This window comes from Syngnathus floridae, chromosome 3 (genome assembly GCF_059516105.1).
Source record: "Syngnathus floridae isolate MCC-2025c chromosome 3, RoL_Sflo_1.0, whole genome shotgun sequence".
In the NCBI taxonomy this organism is placed as follows: domain Eukaryota; kingdom Metazoa; phylum Chordata; class Actinopteri; order Syngnathiformes; family Syngnathidae; genus Syngnathus; species Syngnathus floridae.
Genome location: NC_142415.1, coordinates 7,511,695 through 7,531,581, shown reverse-complemented (window position 1 = coordinate 7,531,581; position 19,887 = coordinate 7,511,695). Strand labels below are relative to the sequence as shown.

Sequence of the window (19,887 nt, the reverse complement as noted above, 5' to 3'; positions counted from 1 at the left end):
TAATGATGTTTTGCGCACCACAGCTCCAATTTGCTTTTGTCGGTGTGAACCCAAATGGAAATGGATCCATGTTGATGCAATGAAAAGCTTAACAGAAGCAGTATTGACATTCAACATTGACTTTGATTGGGCTGTTATCACAGCTGGTTACTATGGTAACCACAGACGGAGTCTCAGTGGCCTGTCAGCATCATTTCAGGGAGGTGAGTGTGACACATCTACACTTCAGTATGTCCCTGTCCAACATGAAGCAGTCAAGTAAGAACTCATGGGACAAAAAGATCAGTGTGATGAGAAATGTTTCAGGGCTGAAATGACAGACAGGCAGAACGTTTATGAGATCAAAGCTAGTTTAAAAAAATGGTAAAAGGGTTTTAACTCTGCAGAGGGTAGTGTATTAATTTAAGCTGCTCTGAACATTTTCTTATTAGTCGCTCCTGGAGGAAAAAAAATGTATTTTGACAACTCAGGTCTGTAGTCACACAAAACAATCCCTTTCTTGTTCTTTTGTTTGGACCAAAAGGAAATTAGACTGGACGGATTCATGACACTTAGCTCCAACTATCCTCTTACCCATATATTTTTTTTTTTACATGACTACTCATATTTAATGTCACTATGCAGTCTTGCATTACTGCACTAGTAATGCAATAGACTAACAATATGACATGAAGCAGTAGATAATGTAAGGATGGAAGGACGGGTGTATATATATATGTGTGTATATATATATACATGTATATATATATGTGTGTATATATATATATGTATATATATATATGTATATATATATGTGTGTGTGTATATATATATATATATATATATATATATATATATATATATAGTATATGGTATGTAATACATAATGGAAATGACACATTCTAAAAAAACATTCTAAAACATATTTATGGTACATATTTACGGGTTGGTGGGTTGAAAGTTGACATGAGAGCATGTTTCAGTTCGTTGCAGAGATTGACTTTGAACTGGCGTCACAACAAAGCACTAAGACAAGAAACACCCCAGCCTAAAAAAAACACAACCCCAAGATATGTAAATCCTCAACACAATCTTGCACACCAAGACATGCAAAAAATGCTCTGTTATTGTTGCCCGTGTGACCCTCCATGGGGCTCCCCATTTAGTGAGCAACTCTTAAAATCACCTCCTATTTTGCCTTATTTTCAAATGTTTCCGTGACAATAAACCTGTTTTGTGCATCTCACCATCTTCCCAGAGAGGTTTATTGCGAATTTCAACAAAGAAAGCAAGAATGGCAAGTGGCACTGATGGACAAGCTGCTCCACCCAGGAGACGTGACAAGCCCTATTCTGCCTCTATTTGTCACTGCTTTCTCCTCATTTTGCTGCAGTGAGCGGACAGTCTGGATTTTCTTTTGCAATTTAATCATCGCATTTTGGCACATGTGCTGCCATTTTGGCTGTACTTGGTAAAATGAGGCATCTCCCGTATATTTAATGATTACTAATGAGTAGATGTAAATAGATTTTTTTAACCCAGCATTTGGCACATTCTCTTTGTGGTGTATTGTTTACTGTATAAAATGATATCAACTTTTAACATCAGTACTAAAGCGTGCTATCTAGTGCACCTTTAGATTGTTTATTGCTTGAATTAATTAGCCACTCCCTCAACGTTAACCCTTCTCCTGAGTGCTGCTGTGCATTTGTTCTTTAAACCAAGACAAAATCTTCCAGATGTGTGTGATACAAATGCATGGACATGGTGACAAGCGTTGACAGAATGTGTCACTCTCGTCCTTTCTTTATAACACGCTCACACCTCCTGCTGTGACACCCGTCAAGGTCAGCCGATGATGGCGCTCGCAGACTAACATGTCCTCACACAGCCCAGCAGCGTGTTGCCCTTCTTCTCTCATGAGCGACAACACAGTCTTTTTATTCTTACTCAGCATTGTGGTGGTGCAGAAGGGTCTTAAAAATGGCTGCACAGGGCATTGATCCTTTGCATTTGGCATTTACGGTACTTGCATTTCATTAAAGACTCTGTGCCAAGTGTTAAGAGATACTCTCACATACTTCTTAATGTGTTGCTTGAATTCAGATATAAATAAATCACTGCGAACTTTGCAATAGACAGTCTATCTCAGATGATCCCCGCAGCTTGGAACTGTGCAGTCTTTACATGCGTGGTTTCACACAGATATGACAAGGTCATGCTGCAGTGGAGCTGCTAACCGCTGGGATTACAAACATAATCCCTTTATTAAATAGTAATATGTTACATATATTCCTAGCCTGACCTATATGTCGGTGGGTTGTAAGAGTAACAAATTGTACATGTGAGCTCATATACACTCACAGGTCACTGAAGGTAAATTGCTGCAATCTGATATACGTGTTTATAAAAAAATGGTTTCATAGAGATACTCAGGATTGACGGGGACCCCGTTTACGTGCGGTCAATATTTGGATTAAGGTCAAAATTAAGATTTTTCAAATATTCATAATAATTGTTTACATCCATGAATGGACAGTCTTACTTCACTCTAATATTTTGGAAACCCCATTCAGCTGTTTTTGATACTACTCAGTATGATGCAGTGAAGTTCTTCATGTCTGGAATCTTCAACTAAAAAGGTGCAGCTCTTGCATTTGATCTTGGATTTTATTGGTTTACACAGTGATGTGAAATGGATAGTAAGATAGTAAGACTTTTCCTTTCCTTAAGTTATTATTTAAACTTGATGCACATTGATGCTATCTTTTCTTATGACTTAATCAATAACCAAAATGACCGCATAGTCCCCAAAGACCAATATTGTTGGGCAGTAATGGAAATCCTCCACCAGTGAAGCAGTGCTTTCTCCCAAAGTAATTTACATTGATTTGTGCTGCTACTTTGGCGAATTGAGGTGTTTGTATTTCTCCTTGGTGCAAAGTAGTTCAACTGATGTCAATTTAAAAAAAAGTGGTAAGCCTACAGTACAACAACAAATACTTACATAAACAAATTTAACCCTAGCATTTCATCCTATTTGAGAATCTAAGAAAATGGGAGCAGGTCCCTAGATTTCACATGGTAATAATTAGTATGGGAGAAACTCTTCATAAATATACATGAGTGTGGTTGTTCACGCATGCATTCATTTGTTACAGAGAATGACATTCGAAACATGCATCTTTCCAAATGGTGGCACAAGTAAGTCATGTTCAAGCAATAGACTTTCAGGTTCTGCTCCTGGTCTATTTGTTTGGGTCCTGAATACATTTAAGAAATGCTAATTTTATATAAACCTCGTAGGGCTCTGAGGTTTGCAGATTCTGGTCAATTAGTGGAAACCAAAGTTCAAAACAAACACGGTGAAGCAGCAATTGGCCATTATGCTGCACGCAAATGGAATAACCTGCCAACAGAAGTGAAGTGTAATGTTAAAGTGTAGTGTTAAATACAGGTTTAAAAATTATGCACCCTCCCACATACCTATAATGAATGTCTTTGAAAGATTTTTTAAAAATGCTTTTTTGAAAAATCTTGTTCTTGGACTGTATGTTGTTTTTGCAATATTAGTAAGATGCTATTTTTAGTTATTTATTTTTCTTTTAAATTTCTTTAAGTCTGACTATGACTCCTAACGACTGCATTATGACTTGGCAATTTTGTGAAAATAAAATGTAAACCAGGCACAGCTGTGCCCATAAAAGCTTGGTTAACTGATTAAAGCAGAGTCACAGTGGCACCAAAGCTTGTCACTTTAATCATAGTTATACACACCAGTAAACGCCAGCTGCCACTCCGTCGTACAATCTTCACTGTTAGATGTGTTTCCCTTTTAGCGAGACCAAAATCCTCGTTGCCGAAGTCTCCGGAAGTGTCAACTCTTTTTTTCCCACTTGGTCCAATCATTAGCTGGCGCTGCAAAAAAAATATGCTCCAACAAAGCTGGTGACACAACATGGGTAAGACTTCCTTCCTGTGATTTATCATGCCATATGTGTGCGGCTGATAAATTAGAGCGCTTAAAGGGAAGCTTCAGGCCGACACCTTTTATAGAATGAAATAGTTCATGACGTAAATTGTGAGAGACGCTTTGGTATTTTTATTCTTTTGAATTGGAGAATTGAATCGAAGTTGTGGTGTGAGAGAGCCGTTGACAGGTTGCAATTATTCAAGAAACATTCACAAAGTTCACAGCAGATGTCTGTCCTAAACCTTTTACAAAGTAGATTAGAGTGAGGACCAGTCCTGATTTTGTTTAATGTTTGGATAGGACATTTATTTATGATACTTAAAAGCTAATCAATTACTGACACTAAGTTACATCACCAGCATCTTCCTCCATCGTTTTTGATTGTTAATGACATTTCTGAGCATTTATTTGTTTTGTGTATATCCTATATCTAAAACATGCCCAAAATAGTGCCTAAAAAGTTATACTCTACATCAGTAACTTTATATAATGAACAAAAGCTTCTGTTTAAAAGAAGGGTATTCTGGTCAGATTTAGAGCCAGGTCTTTTATGATGAGGAGGATATCATTTACACACCCAGCAAAGCAGTAACTCACCTCCTCACACACAAACGCTCTGTGCGCTTGCCACGCGTTGCAGTCAGATGAGTGTGGCTGCGGGGCAGGATTGTCCTGTCAGCAGTGGGCTGAATGCCTGATTCAGCTGTCGGTGCCACTGCAGTCATATCCAGGATGGATGTGCGGCCGTATTGCCGCAGCGCACCGCTCAAGTGTGTGACCTTTTGCTCACCATTTACAATCACTTGAGCCCAAAGGTATCCATCATGCGTTTCTTCTTTAACTGAGTATTAAACCATGAACTTCCTGTGATCACCCGTTTGCTCCTTCAAACGTCCATCCATTTTCTACCAATTATTGTGTTCTGAGTCACAGAAAGCTGAAGTCTATGTGTCCAGCCTCAACCTTACATAAGTGGGTCAAATATGTTGTAACGCACCAAAAAGACTTAGTCCCTCCCGTCCTATAGCCTTCTTTCTGTGAGACCACTCTGGTGAGCGATGCACCACTGTATGCAAATGAGAGTCTGGACTATATACAATGATGAATACAAATCATAGTGTAGATGTCACTTCAAAATAAAATGTATGATTTAGGAGGACTGTGCTATTGAATAGTGAAAGTTCACAGTGACAAAAATTCTGGTGGACTGTAAGAGTGGGACATTCGTGAAGAGCAATTTTAGTAGTCGGAGCCTCTTTTTGTCTGCCACAGTGATGAACAGACTGAAAGGCAAAGCTGGTTAGGAATCTCCTTGGAATATCATTTATATAATTGCGGATGAAATTAAAGGGGTAAGTCAACCTCAAAAATGTCTTTACAATAATATGTTGTCCGTGCCCCCACTAGTCTAGACACGGCATTCTGATTGTTATCGCATGTGTGGAATATGAGTTAAGCAGCAAAATTCATCTGTTTTTATCTCTTTTGGGCGGACCATTTTGCCGCTCATTGTTGACTGAAAATGACAGTTGTCAGGTCTCGGGTCACAACTAATCAAGACAAAAGTCCAAATATGGAACCGAGCTTAGTCATTTTTATTGGTTGAATAACCAATAGGACCCACCTTGGCAACAAAGCACTCCTGTCTCTCACGTCTTCTAATAACTTTCCTAACAAGACAGAATGTCAGATTCAAACAAAAGCTTCAATCTTCTAAAAGGCGTATCTAATGGAAATTTAATTTGATATAAAAGCTGAAGAGTTGTCAACTTTAATATGAGGGTATGCAAACTGGCACCATGCATTAAAACAATGAGCCCCAGTAATACTTCTTTTTACGTCTACTGATTCATTTATTCTTCTTTTCTGTTCTTACTGTAAGACTTTCTTCCTTGAGCAGTAATAAAAGTTCATGTCGTCTTCGAGGAAAACTAAAAAACTGCTCTTGGCTTTGCACCTTCACATTCTGATTCAATTCAGCTTTGATACATCTTCCTAGGGATGTAGTTATTACAACTCCACCAAGGAGAGGTACCTTGATCTCTGCAAAGAAAACGCAGAACCGCATCAAAGGTGACTCTTGTGACACGAGTCACTGCAGAACATTGGAAGCGCATGTGCGTGTGTGTGTGTGTGGTGATGCAATCGTGAAGACAAGGCACCAGGAGTGCTACCAAACAGCTTCTCCTCTATTACCTCTCCCTCACGTCGAGCCCAGGCAGTCAGATCGTTTCTCTTCTCAACATGTTTACGCGAGTGTTGTTTACTGTTGCCAACCGCTCTGTTCTCACCTCCAACACGAACACTTTGGCAGCACATTCGAGCCAGAGTTATCTTAACTATCCTCCTGTAGAGATAAAGATTTTTCCATCCATCCATCCTTCCATCCATCCATTTTCTTGTGCTCATTAGAGTGAGTTGGAGCGAATCCCAGCCGACGGGTTGCCAGCAAATCACACGAAAAGAAAATGAAAGGCGGTATAAATCGGAACATTTATAACACTTGAGAATGCTGCAAAATTTTCAAGGTAGTACAGAGTATGACCACGGCATCAAGAGAGCAAAGTCCTCGACCCCGACTCAACTCACCCAATAGATGCCAAGGATAGAGGCTCCATCACCAATTGAATCTTAGTAAAAATACTGCACTTGCTGAAGTAAGTGCTAAGTTTAAAAAAGGAATCAAAGCCTCACCCAAGATGGCTTGTTCATATTGTACTGCTGTCTTCCCTGTGAAACTACAGACTAACTACATTTGAATTGTCCATGCAGGCGGTGATTGCAAATGTGATTTGTACAAATGTTTTTAAGGTATATTCTTGTGCTATGACAGTTTCAAGTTGTATTAACATATGACTTTTTTGTTCTGTTGTATTCCCGAGCCACTAGTGTATTTTATTCTTTGTAAACAGGCTCTAAAAATATATAGAGGAGCACTTGATGGATTTGATTCTAAGACTTTGGTAGTTTTTGTATGTCAGGTGTTGTCTCTCGTAAAATGACCACTGATTTTCTTCAACTGTTATGTCACTGTTCTCCTGTGTAAATCACCCAAATGGGTCACAATAGCTACCATAAAAATTGTCAGGAAGCAGATTTTTTTTTTTTTAAAACAACACCCATTTGAAAAAAAAACTTATGACAGCAACAAATTAAAATGTCACAAAAAGTTGACTTGAAACAATCATCTTGTGTCAATAATATTCCAAATGGATGATTCACAGAATTAGCTGGAAAATGAATAGTCTAAATTGACTTGAGGATTGAACGCACCACCTTCAAGATTAAAGTTTATCACTCTATAACCAAGCCATTCTGTGGAAGACTATTTGGTTGGCTAAGAATCACCCTTGACTAGAAACAGTTGATGGCTAAGAATCTGAAAATGGGAGGGTGGTACTTATTTTCACAGGTTGACTTATTCTAATAGGCCTTCTGTTAGAATGAGTACCACCCTCTAACTTTGATTGGGGGGGCGGGAGTACTTGTTCAAATTTGCTACACTCGGTGAATACATGCCCAGGAAGATACAGAAAAAGTCAGTTCATGTCTTGGGTTAACCGTTTTAAAATGGGGGGGGGGGTAATTAGAATTCGTACCCCCTGTAATTTTGCTTGATGGTTCCCCTGTGTTGGTTGGTGGTTTGTACTCTCTTCAAATTTGCTACACTTGGTGAAAACACCTCCAGGAAGACACAGAAGAATCTGGAAAATAAAACATGTCTAAATAATAAATCCATTTTATTTTTAAAAAAACATTACAATTATTTTCAATTTCCAATTTCGCAGACCACCTGCCACGGTCCATGAGAGGGACCGTGGACCACCTTTTGACAATCTCTAATCTAGTTGAACATGAGATTGGTTTATTGTTCTGCTTTTCATCCCATATGGCCGACACAGATGGATGCACAAGATGCATTATCCGTAGTTAATAAATAATTTCATAACAATGAAATGCATAATTTCCCACTGGTGGGAATCACTGCTCGAGAGTGATGCGTGCCTCATCCTTTGCTAGAAAGTGCCCAACAAGGAGGTGCCGATTCTTACCAATATTTGACACAGGTTTTTGGACATGTAGGTATGATGAATGTAAAGACAGTAGCAATGGGTATGCCACGCCTCCTTGGAGGAGCAGCGAACATGCTGTTGTCCCCCTGTTTCCATGGCAACTTCGCTGAGGTGCGGCTCAGAATCCAAAGCAGAGTGCTGATACGAGGTGGGGGAGGGTTTAGGAAGCCAAAGCAGAAGCAGGTGGTGGGTGGTGAGAAATAGGACTACAGTTGGAGGAGGATGTTGGGGCATGGGGGCCCTTGTGTTTGAATAGCAAGAACACAAGGAAACCAAACGCTCTCGTCTGTTCAATCTGTCAGCATGAGCTCAAGAAAACAAGCGGCGTTGAATCACTTCCCGCTTCATCCACTGCGTGCATGCTTGACGCTTATACACTCGGCCAATACCTTTAATGAAAATACTGTAGCATTTTTCAACACACACACACACACACACACACATTGAGCTCACCATATTCACTGCCAGAAGAGGTTACTTCAAGGCCGCAGCTAAAATTGCTTCACCGGCTTTAAAGCTGACTGCTCACCTTTGTTTGTCTTATTTGTCATATTAAGACAGACACATGCACACATGCAAGAGCACATGCATTTGGAGCTTTTGCATTTTGAGCTGCTATTGTTTAAAGTTATTTGTGTACTTGCCATTGTTGAACAAATATAGATGCATTGTAATCTCATTTCATTTTGATTGAATAAATCATGGTTTTCTAAGCATATTTTGAGTTATTTACTTCAAAATTCATATAAGTGAACAAAAGAAACACTTTTTAATTAAAAAAGAATCAATCAATTAGATTAGATAACACTTTTCACACCTTAACATGCCACACAAAGTGCTTTACAGTGCATAATAAAATCAAGCTAAACAAAGCCCAAAGCCACCCACGCATAAAAAACAGATGTGCACGCATGCAACCTCACACGCATCTTGTCTCCCACATAACAGGTGTCCTGAAAGGTAGGCAACGGAGGTGCTCGATAGATACGTGTATATACTGGACTTTGGGGTAACAATCGGAGTTTTAGCTCAGCTTTCAGCCAGTTTTTAAGAAAAAGCAGTCTTGCCCGTAAGGGAAGGGTTGCCACTAATGTTTGCTCTGGTGTTTTGCATTTAGCTGATACAGTAGGCCTGGGGTGCCCAAATGGAAAAGTGCGATTGAATGTGTTGCGGTTTCTGTAATTAATTGTAATCAACATGGTAAACCCTCAGCTCTATGATGCGCTAACAAAGTGGGACAGTCTACCGAGGAACATTTATCACAGCGGGAAACAACAGTTATTTATTTTCACCAACATTTATAATCATCAGAGTACGTTCCACAGGAGGTAGCATCCCAACCAATCATAATGCAACCCATCATAATATATCAGAAGTGACGAAGCTTGCAATGCGGCAGAACCTGTAAAACGTGAGCGCTCAGATGTTGTTACACTACACATTCAGACACAAAGGAGAATTACGCAATAACAGGTGTCTAATAGTTTCTATGGAGGAAGTCTTGCAGAAATGTGTCAGGAGGTAATCAGCCTATTTTGGCTCCATTGAAATCTATTTTCATGACATGGCGGTGGTGTGTTTTAGTGTGCGTATGTTGAAATGTGCGTGTGTCTGATAACGGAAGCGTCAAAAAGCATCTGAACCAAAGATGGTACCTGGTTGCTTCTGTCAATGCAGCAGTTGATGGGAAATCATTACGATCCTGGCAAATGGCCAGTATGTGGTAACCAAGGCAACCACACTTCTCCATCCATTGTAGCTGTGGTGATGTTTAAGGAGGGCCCCGTTTTCTAAAGGCTCACTCTCCGTAATGGCTTCTTTGATTGGCAACATGCATAGGATCAAGGTTGCTTAGGCTTTGCTGTTGTTGATAGCGTCTCCATTGTCGGATATGGATTGGTTTAGATTAGAAGGAAGTCCATTAGCAAAACTGGCTAATTAAAGTAACATAGTACTATTTTCTGTTACTGTAAAATGTAAAAACTTCGACCTGCTTTCAAAACAAACCAAAAAAACGCTGTTTCCACTGTATTTTTTATTTTTCCACCTCGTACATGAATCCTCACAACAATTCAGTCACATTCACAGTGTTGGTACAGTATGTATGAAGGTGTTCAATTTTGTGGTGATCCAAATTAGAATTATTTGGCTTGGCACCACTGAGTCCCGTTCTTGTCAGTGGATGCCAAGTAGCTTGTGAGTCATGATGCAGTTTTGCATTTCACTCTGGTCTAATTGATCCCAAAACAATCACTTTCTGAGCATGTTAAAAGTTATTGAGTTTAAATGTTATGACATTTATACAAGATCAAGATGGGTGGACATGATTACAGTGGTATAACAGTGACCTCATTGAAATGTCCTGTTCATCCTACTGCTTGAGTCATTTCGCTTAGTTCTGCGGTTCTGATGTATCGTTTATGTATTTGTTAATAATTAATCATATAAATCTATTATTATAATAATATAATATTGATTGTGTGTATTCTTCGGAACGCTCATTCTTTCCCCGCCTTCATCTGGGATCTTTTCAATAGTAGTATTCGTGTATGCTCCAGGCACAAAGTCAGGTAACCAGCTGCCTTCACAAAGATACTAATGGTCAGTTTTAATGTTAGTTTACATTTAACAATGCTCTTATGATTGACATATTTACTGATATCATTTGAGTATTTTTCCAATGTAGCCAAAACCTGAGAACATTTGATATTGCTACACATTTACCTAGTGCAGGGAGTGGCTAAAAAGTGATTTAAAACATTTTCTTTACAATAATTTTTTGATGCAGCCCAACTAGTTTAAACACATTATTGTGATCAATGTTGCATTTGTGCAATATGAACTTAGCAGCAAAACACACCTATTTTTATCCATTTCAGTGTGCGGCCATTTTGCCACTCACTGTCAACTGAAAAAAAAATAAAAAATTGGTAGGTAGGTAGGTAGGTAGGTAGGTAGGTAGGTAGGTAGGTAGGTAGGTAGGTAGGTAGGTAGGTAGGTAGGTAGGTAAGTAGGTAGGTAGGTAAGTAGGTAGGTAGGTAAGTAGGTAGGTAGGTAGGTCTGTCAATTGGTCGGTCGGTCGTAATATAATGTAAAATACACACAGAAACACACGATTGTGTGTGTGTGCGTGTGTGTGTGTGTGTGTGTGTGTGTGTGTGTGTGTGTGTGTGTGTGTGTGTGTGTGTGTGTGTGTGTGTGTGTGTGTGTGTGTGTGTGTGTGTGTGTGTGTGTGTGTGTGTGTGTGTTGACAGCAAAAACACACAAGGTTAATTTGAAGCCAGGTGCTAACAAAAGATATAAATATAGTTCCCCATGAGCACAAAGGCTGCCCGCTGCTCCTCTAGGATGTGTCAGATGCAGAGAATTGTTGTCAGTTGTCAGTATGGTTATAGAATCTAACTTCAATCTTAAGACATACTGTAGATTGTCTTGATACAAAAAATATGGTCCTGTATTTATAACGAAGTTCAATGGCTAATTATTTATTGCAGTGTTGTAGTTAAGTGCCCTCTCCCACCTTGCAGGACTCATTTTGAGATCCTTTTAATTCATTATCTTGTTGACAGTATTCCTCAGAGGCTAAAAGCTTTTCTGCAGTCCAGGTGCAAAACAATTTTCAGATCTTACTGATTATCAAGGTCAGTGCAACTTTACTTTTAATCATGTTACGTTTTTCATTGTTTACAGTTCTACTTATAAAGTGATTAACTCTTTTTTTAATATGCTTCAGTAGACCATGCAGACCAGGTTTTGGTGATTTACGCCGTTATGTATTGTAAGGGGAAAAACCTTTTGTGAGTGATGAAACCAGATCCATCGCATGAATTCTGCTCATACATCAGGTCTCCCTTAAGCAAGAAACATAAACGCCTACCTATATATGCCTACAGTACACGCATGGGCCTATGTTGCTGTCCTCTGAGGGCCCTTCATATTACTTATTCACTGCCCTTTAAACTGCTACTCTACAGTAAATAAACCGAACGTAAAACTACTCTGCTGGGTCTGTGAAAATATTCATTTGATTCATTTTGTGGCTCCGGAGAAGACTGGCTTGGCTTATCATATTGATCAAATTTATTTTTCCCTGTCAGTGTCACAACATTAAAGAATGAACCAGATAACTAGATGTGGTCAGACTGCATTTTAATTTATCCTCACGGGTTGTGGTTTCTGTAGAACGATTGTAATTTGGACATTTGCGGTGATGAATATGTTAACATTAATTTTACATACACAATAGTCTAATCACATCTTAAATTTGTGAAGCTCTCCAACAGTGTGTTTGCGTCAGAATGAAACATTTGCATGCTATTTTTTCACACTGTTCGTGACGTCAATATGAGCGTGCAGGACTGACACATTACAGATAATTTTTAAAAGCGCAATGTGCAGGTAAGGAGCAAGAAACAGAACTTGAATGACATGAGCCAAAACAGGAGTCAAATGAAAAAAACGTGCTGGCTTTTCATAGAAGATGAAGCAGGATAGAAAACAGCTTTGCCATTTCTGAAATAATAAACACGTTTTGATAACATGAGCGAGTACATTAGATGACTATAGTAGAGATGCGAAAATAAATCTTCAAATTTGCTTCATGAGCCAGTTGTATTTTTGGACTCCTATAGATGGCACTCTCTGTTGGGCTGAAAAGTGATCAAGTTATCACAAAAATCACAAAAAAAATCCATAGATAAGCCGCACCGGACTACAAGCCGCAGGGTTAAAAACTTGAGCAAAAAGTAGCGGCTAATAGTCCGAAATTTACGGTAAATATGACTGTATTCTTGTTCTGCTCACCCTTGGTTTTATGTGTTTTCCTTTTTGCCCATTTCAATATTTATTGTGTCCTCTTTCCTCCAGGTTCTTCTCTCTGGGCTTATTGGCGTGGTGTCATGGAAGAGGCCGCTCTCACTGGTGGTGAGTATTATCCGAACGCCTCCATGCTGCACAGAAAATCTCACAGACTGATTCACAAGAGGGAGCCTTTTATTGTGATGCTTCACTTGCGGTCAAGATTAAGTCACCAAAATAAGGGAGGTGTAGGAGGTCAAGTCAATGTCCAAAGTTAAATCCAATAAGGAAGTCACTTCAATAGAGCACGTACAGATCATTGGTAAGCCCGTTGACACCCTTTGATTCAAAATATTTTTGTGTCTAAATACCTCCACATTCCCTTCCCCTGTGTGAGATCAGTTGCCTTTAGTAGATGTATATTTGAGCATTCTGTCATTCTTTTCATAGTGCCGTAATTTTCACAAAAAAGTCTCTCCTCCAACTCTATTTCATGCTCTCGTAATGCCATAAATAATCGCATCTGATTTCTGCAGCTTTAGCACATTGTCTTGAGCCTCCTCATCTCTGTATCTCTTTCTTTTGCACTTTTTCTTTCTTTCACTCTCTCTCCCCTTGCTCTCTCTGCAGATTGCCAGTCTCGCTGCCTTTAGTTTTATCACCCAGCTAAGCAGATCCTCTCCACTCACATTTCTGTCTCCCTCCCCCTCAGCTTTCCTCCTTCGCCTTTGTGTAATATTAGACTGGAGAAGAGATTTGATTCATAGCAGCTCCTCACATCAAAGACAATATCCCACCATTTTGATAGTAGAGTAGAAACATTCTATTCACATATTTCATTGCAGCACAGTTAAATCCTCTTTCTTTTCTATCCTTATAAAGCATGAGCAATTTCCCAGAATAGTCTGTGTCATTGTTGGCGGCAGTGTCACCCCTGTCCTCTTCCTTTGGTTTCTATGGTAATATGTCATGTACATTTTGGTGAAGGTTGCTCAATGATAATCTTCTGTTCTGACAGGCAGGCTTTGTCTGGCAGGTATAACTTTTTAAGGCCTTACACCGATTCTGTACATGTGTGGTAAAACATAGATATTAGCGTTATAAAAGAGCAACAGCAATGTGTCTTGTGTGAGGGAGGGCACACACCAATAACTGTGTCCATTAATGTGAGCCTCGTTGCTTGAGGCATGAAGAGCGCAATGACTCCCACCCAGGAAATTATGAAATCATTGGGTTGAAAAAGAAAATCAATGTAAAACACAGACCAGAGAACAAAAATGGAAAATACACTAATGTAATCATTATTAGGTTTTTGTTCTTTACACTCCTCACATGTCGGGGAGGCCAGGCTGCCCTGACCACACGTCTCTCACATTGCGTTGTGGCCAATGGTAGATTCTGGCTCGGCTATTCCTTCCAATTATTTTTTATACTGCTTCTTCTGTACCTGGTGATTGGGATCCGGGACCTATTCCAGCTGATTTTGGCTGAAAGGCAGACTACACCCTGGAATAGTCGCCACTAGTGAGTCACATCATCAATGCATTCTTTTTTCACCCAAATATTCCATATTGTGTTCAGTCTTGTGTCTTTGACATGTGGCTGCTCAATGACTTTCATATAGACAGATTGTCTTAACTAATAGAGTTTCTCACAGTTGTCATTCGTGAATTTAGAACGAGAAGTAACTTTGGGTGACTTGTTCATACTGATGCTAACATTCTTATGATTTGCATTACCTTTAATCCAACCACATCTTTGAACAGGATAAGATGTAAAGAAAATGGGTGGCTGAAGTAAATTGAGTGATGCTTGGAAACAAAAATGTCGTGTGAAGTGTAGTCTGCAGTGATATAGCTTAAAAGACACAGACATTTATAAATAGTAATAAAACAATTACAATACTCTCAGAACGGTTGTGCTGATGGGAGAATATTTGTTTTACAATTTAATAATAGAATCTAATGTTTGTGTTTGACGATCATTGTAATGGAGTAGAGACACATCCGGTTGTCGGTAAGCTTAGATGGCTATACCACCCATCCACACACGCACGCACACACACAGACACACACCGGTCCTGTTCACACGCATCAGCTGTGTTGGCCAGTGACAGCCATCACTCATTGTTAGTTGAACAGTGAATAGAAAAGCTGTTTTTTGTTTAGTCAGGCAAAGTACAGTCAGTCTCCTATGGTATTCACAGGCTCACGCTCATGTATGTTTAGTGACCTTTTCACGAATGTCAAATTGGATCATTTAATCCACACCAGCATTACGTAGAGGGAGGGTAAAGCGAGCCCAACGTTGGCAGTTGATGGAACTGTATTAAAAAATAATGTCAGTGCTACAATTCACCCCTGAAAAAAAAAAAACTGAAGAGATTTAACTGTATTTTGGAACAGAAGTGTGGTAAACTTACTAACACATCACACACATTTGACACACCACAGAAGGAAGAGATCACAATTTCCCAATTGCAAATCACTGCAAAAAAACTATTGCTTAAAATCTAAAAAAACAGCTATCAATTGGCACCAAGATTTAAATGGATCTGAATTGTTCCTACGTTGTTAGATAATCAGATGAAATTGGTACGGGGTGATTTGAATTACATTTCCCCTGAAGTCCACGCATAGGGAACCATCTCTGCCGCCTATCCGAAAGGTGTTTTAAATGGCCACACTCGGCTGAAGGGTCCTCGCTGGAAATACGTTGCTGCTAATCTTTCTAACAAGCCGACCTCTGGGCATTGTGACACGGTCCAGGTCGAGCCTCCTGGCTCAGCCATGAGCCGGCTGGCGCTTTTGTGTTTGTAAATTTCCATTTTAGTATCTAGGTTTCTTTTCTTTCCTTTTCCTCTCACTTGCGTTCTTCAGTAGACCTGCGTTCAGAGACCACTCAAACTCAAATGGCCTCCTCCTGAGATAAAAGCTGGTGAATTTTCCCCCTTAACTCATATTCCACATATGCAATATTAATCAGAATGGCATGTTTAGACTAGTGGGAGCACATACAACATATTATTCTAAATAAAGGTTTGGGGTTGATTTGTTCTTTAATTCAAGAGGACTTAAACAATCACAGCTGTAACAAAGTGCTGTACATAAAACAGACAATTTCACACGCTCCTTCTTCTTGCAAGAAAATTCAGTTTTGGATTAGTGTACATTGTTTTCTTACAAGCTTCACACAAACAGAATGACTTCTCATGAAAAAATACAAACACATAAAGCCCACTCTGTGGTCACAACAGCACGCACACACAAATATATCTTCAAAGATGTAGTTAATCCTGCACACAACACACATACTTTATAACTGGCAGTCATCTCCAAAGACTTTCCTTTGGGACTATATTTCTGGAGGAGGCCTGGCAACCCTGTTGTGATGGCAGTGTGAGGGTTTATGAGATTTTGTGCGTCATCCTATGACCCTGACAACGTTAAACATTGCACTACAAGATGAAGGAGGATATACAATGTGAGAAACAAAATGGTCCAGTGACCAATAACCAACAATCTAGATGACAGTGCCATCTTTTAAAGCACTCTCATGATTAAATCATTCCAAACATTATCACCCAAATTAAGGCCAGTTTGACAGGTTGTGGAAGCCTCTTTCTTGCACTCTCTGTGACAGGCAGGGATTAGTTTGAGTGTGTTTGCAGTTCCACATTGAAGCTGGGCCAGCCTCAGCTAAATGTGGACCAATTTATTGCTTTGGGCTCCTGGTAGCCCCAATGGTGGCCTCAGAATGGCAATACCGACTTCCCCTGTGCATCCTAAACCACCATGTCATTCTCTTTTTCTCCCATGCTATGCCATTTGGAATTGGTTAGTTTGCTACTTTCTTGCCAGAATTGTGTAGAAATAAATTGAGATACTACGTACAAGAGATAATGTTATGCCTACCCAAGAATTCAAATGATCATGGCTAGTCATACTCGAATCAGAAAGTATAATATCATTTAACACACACACATACACACATTATCCGAATCGTTACATTCCAATATTTTATTTCTCTTTTATCTTTTTGCTCTCCAATAAATGAAACCGTTCCCTCATCCCATCATCGCATGTTATGCTCTGGGCCAGCTATTGGCCACCTAACATAGACTAAAAAAGAGCTGCACTCCACTGAGTGCCCTTCTGTGTAATGCTGAAATTATAACCGACTTGTAGAATGATAGCAGCTAGAAACAGGCACTATATTTTAGATACTACAATTTGCTTTGAACACCACCATTGTCATCATCAATAGTACTGGAGAGGTTAAAAAAAGTTAAAACATGCTGTTTTCATATTTTTGTTCGAATCTCTTATTTGTGTCTTCTTTATAATTATTCTGTTCTTAAATATTTATAGTCCCCTATAAATTCTTGGTAATATGGTGAAGAAACTACATAATGATTTTTAAGCACTCAGAGCTGCCGAGGTGGCTGTGATGTGCTTTATAAGTGTGACTTTCCAGAGAAAAAAACATTATTGTAGCCTCTTTCAGAAATGTAATTTGTAGAAACACTAGAACAGAAAGTAATCTGTATTATAATCATTCTGTCTCTTTTTAAAGACACACAAGTACTGCAACGCAAACAAAACCAAGCAAACAAGTCAGCTATTGTTTTCCTTCAATGGCGTAACCTGCACAGTTCCTCAATAGTAAACACAGATACAAAATCAAACCGAAAGCTATTCAACCCAGAAAATACATGGGTACATGCATGCATACATACATACATACATACATACATACATACATACATACATACATACATACATACATACATACATACATACATACATACATACATACATACATACATACATACATACATACATACATACATACATACATACATACATACATAAGTTTCACATGCAAGGTAAATATTATGCCCATGTGGCAAGTGCATAGGTGCCACAGCAACTATTTCTAAAATATTTACAAATACAAATGCTGACATTTATCCTGGACTGTCAAAAAAGAGACACAGGTGGATAAATGCAAGCGTGAATAACAATAATACAATTAAATGCAGCAGACGGGCTTTCATTAGAGGTGTTCAACAATACGGACACAATCATAATGGCTTTTTTCTCGGCTGTTGTTTAGCAGCGCAAATAAGCACTGCTCTCTTGTCACTTGGTTCTATACAGCTTCACTTGCTTGGTGTCATGGGGAGAAATATTTGGGGGAAATAGAGGCATTCAAGGCTTGTTTCTGCAGTTTGTAGTCTTTTGTTAACTGAATGAGAGCTCTGCGGTCACTTGTCTTAAACCAGGGAATTGTGGTTTGGACGCAGTTTTATCAGCCATATTTCACAGTCTAATGAATTGACTGTAGCATGCTCGCTTGCTGCTCTCTCTGTGGCTGTCTGTGTGTGTCAAGAGTAGGCCTACAGAGTCCTATCCAGCCATGCATGCACCAATAAGTATGCAAGGTAGTGTGGCGGGGGCATCTTAGCTGCCGCTGGTACTTCGACAGGTTTGTGATACATGCTTGAGTGACTTAATAAAAGTGTCTTTTTCCATCCGAGCCATAAGAAACTTCAGTAATAAATCACCATTAAAAGGAGTAAACTTGCAGTTTTGAAACCAGCAAGACGTGAATTTAGCCTCACTTCACTATTTCTGTGATCGTAGCTGAAATTCACCGACGTGCACCAATGTTGCGCCTCGACCAAATGCAAAACGCATCAACGAAATTCGCTAACACGCTGAGCGCGAACAATTTCCTATAAACAAATTGTTGGATGAATCAAGGCCGTTATTACCACCGCCATGGATGAAATTTACCGTATTTTCTGCACTATAAGGCGCACCGGATTATAAGTCGCACTTTCAATGAATGGCCCATTTTGAAACTTTGTCCATATATAAGCTATATACATTTGGCCCGCGGGCCGGACTTTGGACACGCCTGCTGTAGTGGCTCAACATTGGTCCATATATAAGGCGCACCTGATTATAAGGCGCACTGTCGGCTTTGGAGAAAATTTGAGGTTTTTAGGTGCTCCTTATAGTGCGGAAAATACAGTAATCAGTATGTTTTGGTTTCTAGTAAATGAGCAGGGTTACAGTATAATATATACTAAATGGAATGGTTCTTGTGCACTTGTACACAATCCAAATCTTAGACCTTCCATCAATCCAGTTACCGTACAGGTTTTCCACAAGTAAGACCGTGAGTAACTCCATTGATAACAATTTGGCAGAATTCCCAACATCACACAATATTTTACTGTCATGTCCTTTATTAACTTACAATAATTAGGTTTGAGCAAGACCAGAAAAGCAAACCAATCTATTTACTAATTACTGTCAACACTAATTAGATAATAATCAATGCTGGTAATTTGCAATCATTTTGATTCCTTCAGTGGCTGTTCAGAATGAGCAGTAGGACACAATTTGGGGTATTTCTTATTAGCAGAGCAATTAGGCATCTATCTCCAAGCAATTCACATTGCAGAGTGATTGTGTGTAGTTACTGCCAACAAGAAGTTCAAATCAACCACTCACTTGGAATCCTCTCACGAGCCAAGTAAAGAAACGTCAAACTGTTAATTCCCACATGTATACAAGAATCATATGCGTTCGGCAGGATTTGAAAGACCATTTTACATTCAACATCATCCTTGCGTGGGTTCTCACCAGTCAAAAACATCCATTCAGTGAATACGCTGTCACCTTTTTACAAAAAGGGATTTAGCTGCGTTTTGTTTTTTCTTTTCAGGTGACTGTTTAAACACTCTGCACTCATTAACTCTGCCTTTATTGACAGTAAAGTCACCATCCACTTGGCATGCATTGAATTATTTGATTGCGGTATCTGGGTGTCTATGTAAAATGACACACGATCCACCTTTGCTTTGCTTTCTTTTTGCTTTGGATTCTCTGCACTAAAAAAGAAAAAAAAAGGCAAATGATTCATCGCATAGTGTTATGCCTCTAATATAGCTTTTTGTGCAGGATCTCAGAGAATAAGAACCCTCTAAATTACGTTTCATGTGAATGTGAATTTAGGGCTGAATGAATGGACCCTCAAAATAACCACAAG

General features: G+C 39.2%; 1 protein-coding gene across 2 annotated transcripts in view; it reads left to right on the top strand.

Annotated features, from left to right (window-relative positions):
- The window catches only part of entrep2 (endosomal transmembrane epsin interactor 2), a 53,594-nt gene that overhangs the window by 13,402 nt on the left and 20,305 nt on the right, over window positions 1-19,887 (top strand). For both annotated transcript variants that reach the window (XM_088372072.1, XM_088372071.1), the window contains one exon: window positions 12,892-12,948. In XM_088372072.1, coding sequence (XP_088228198.1) covers window positions 12,892-12,948 — 57 coding nt within the window. The remainder of the gene's footprint in view (window positions 1-12,891; window positions 12,949-19,887) is intronic.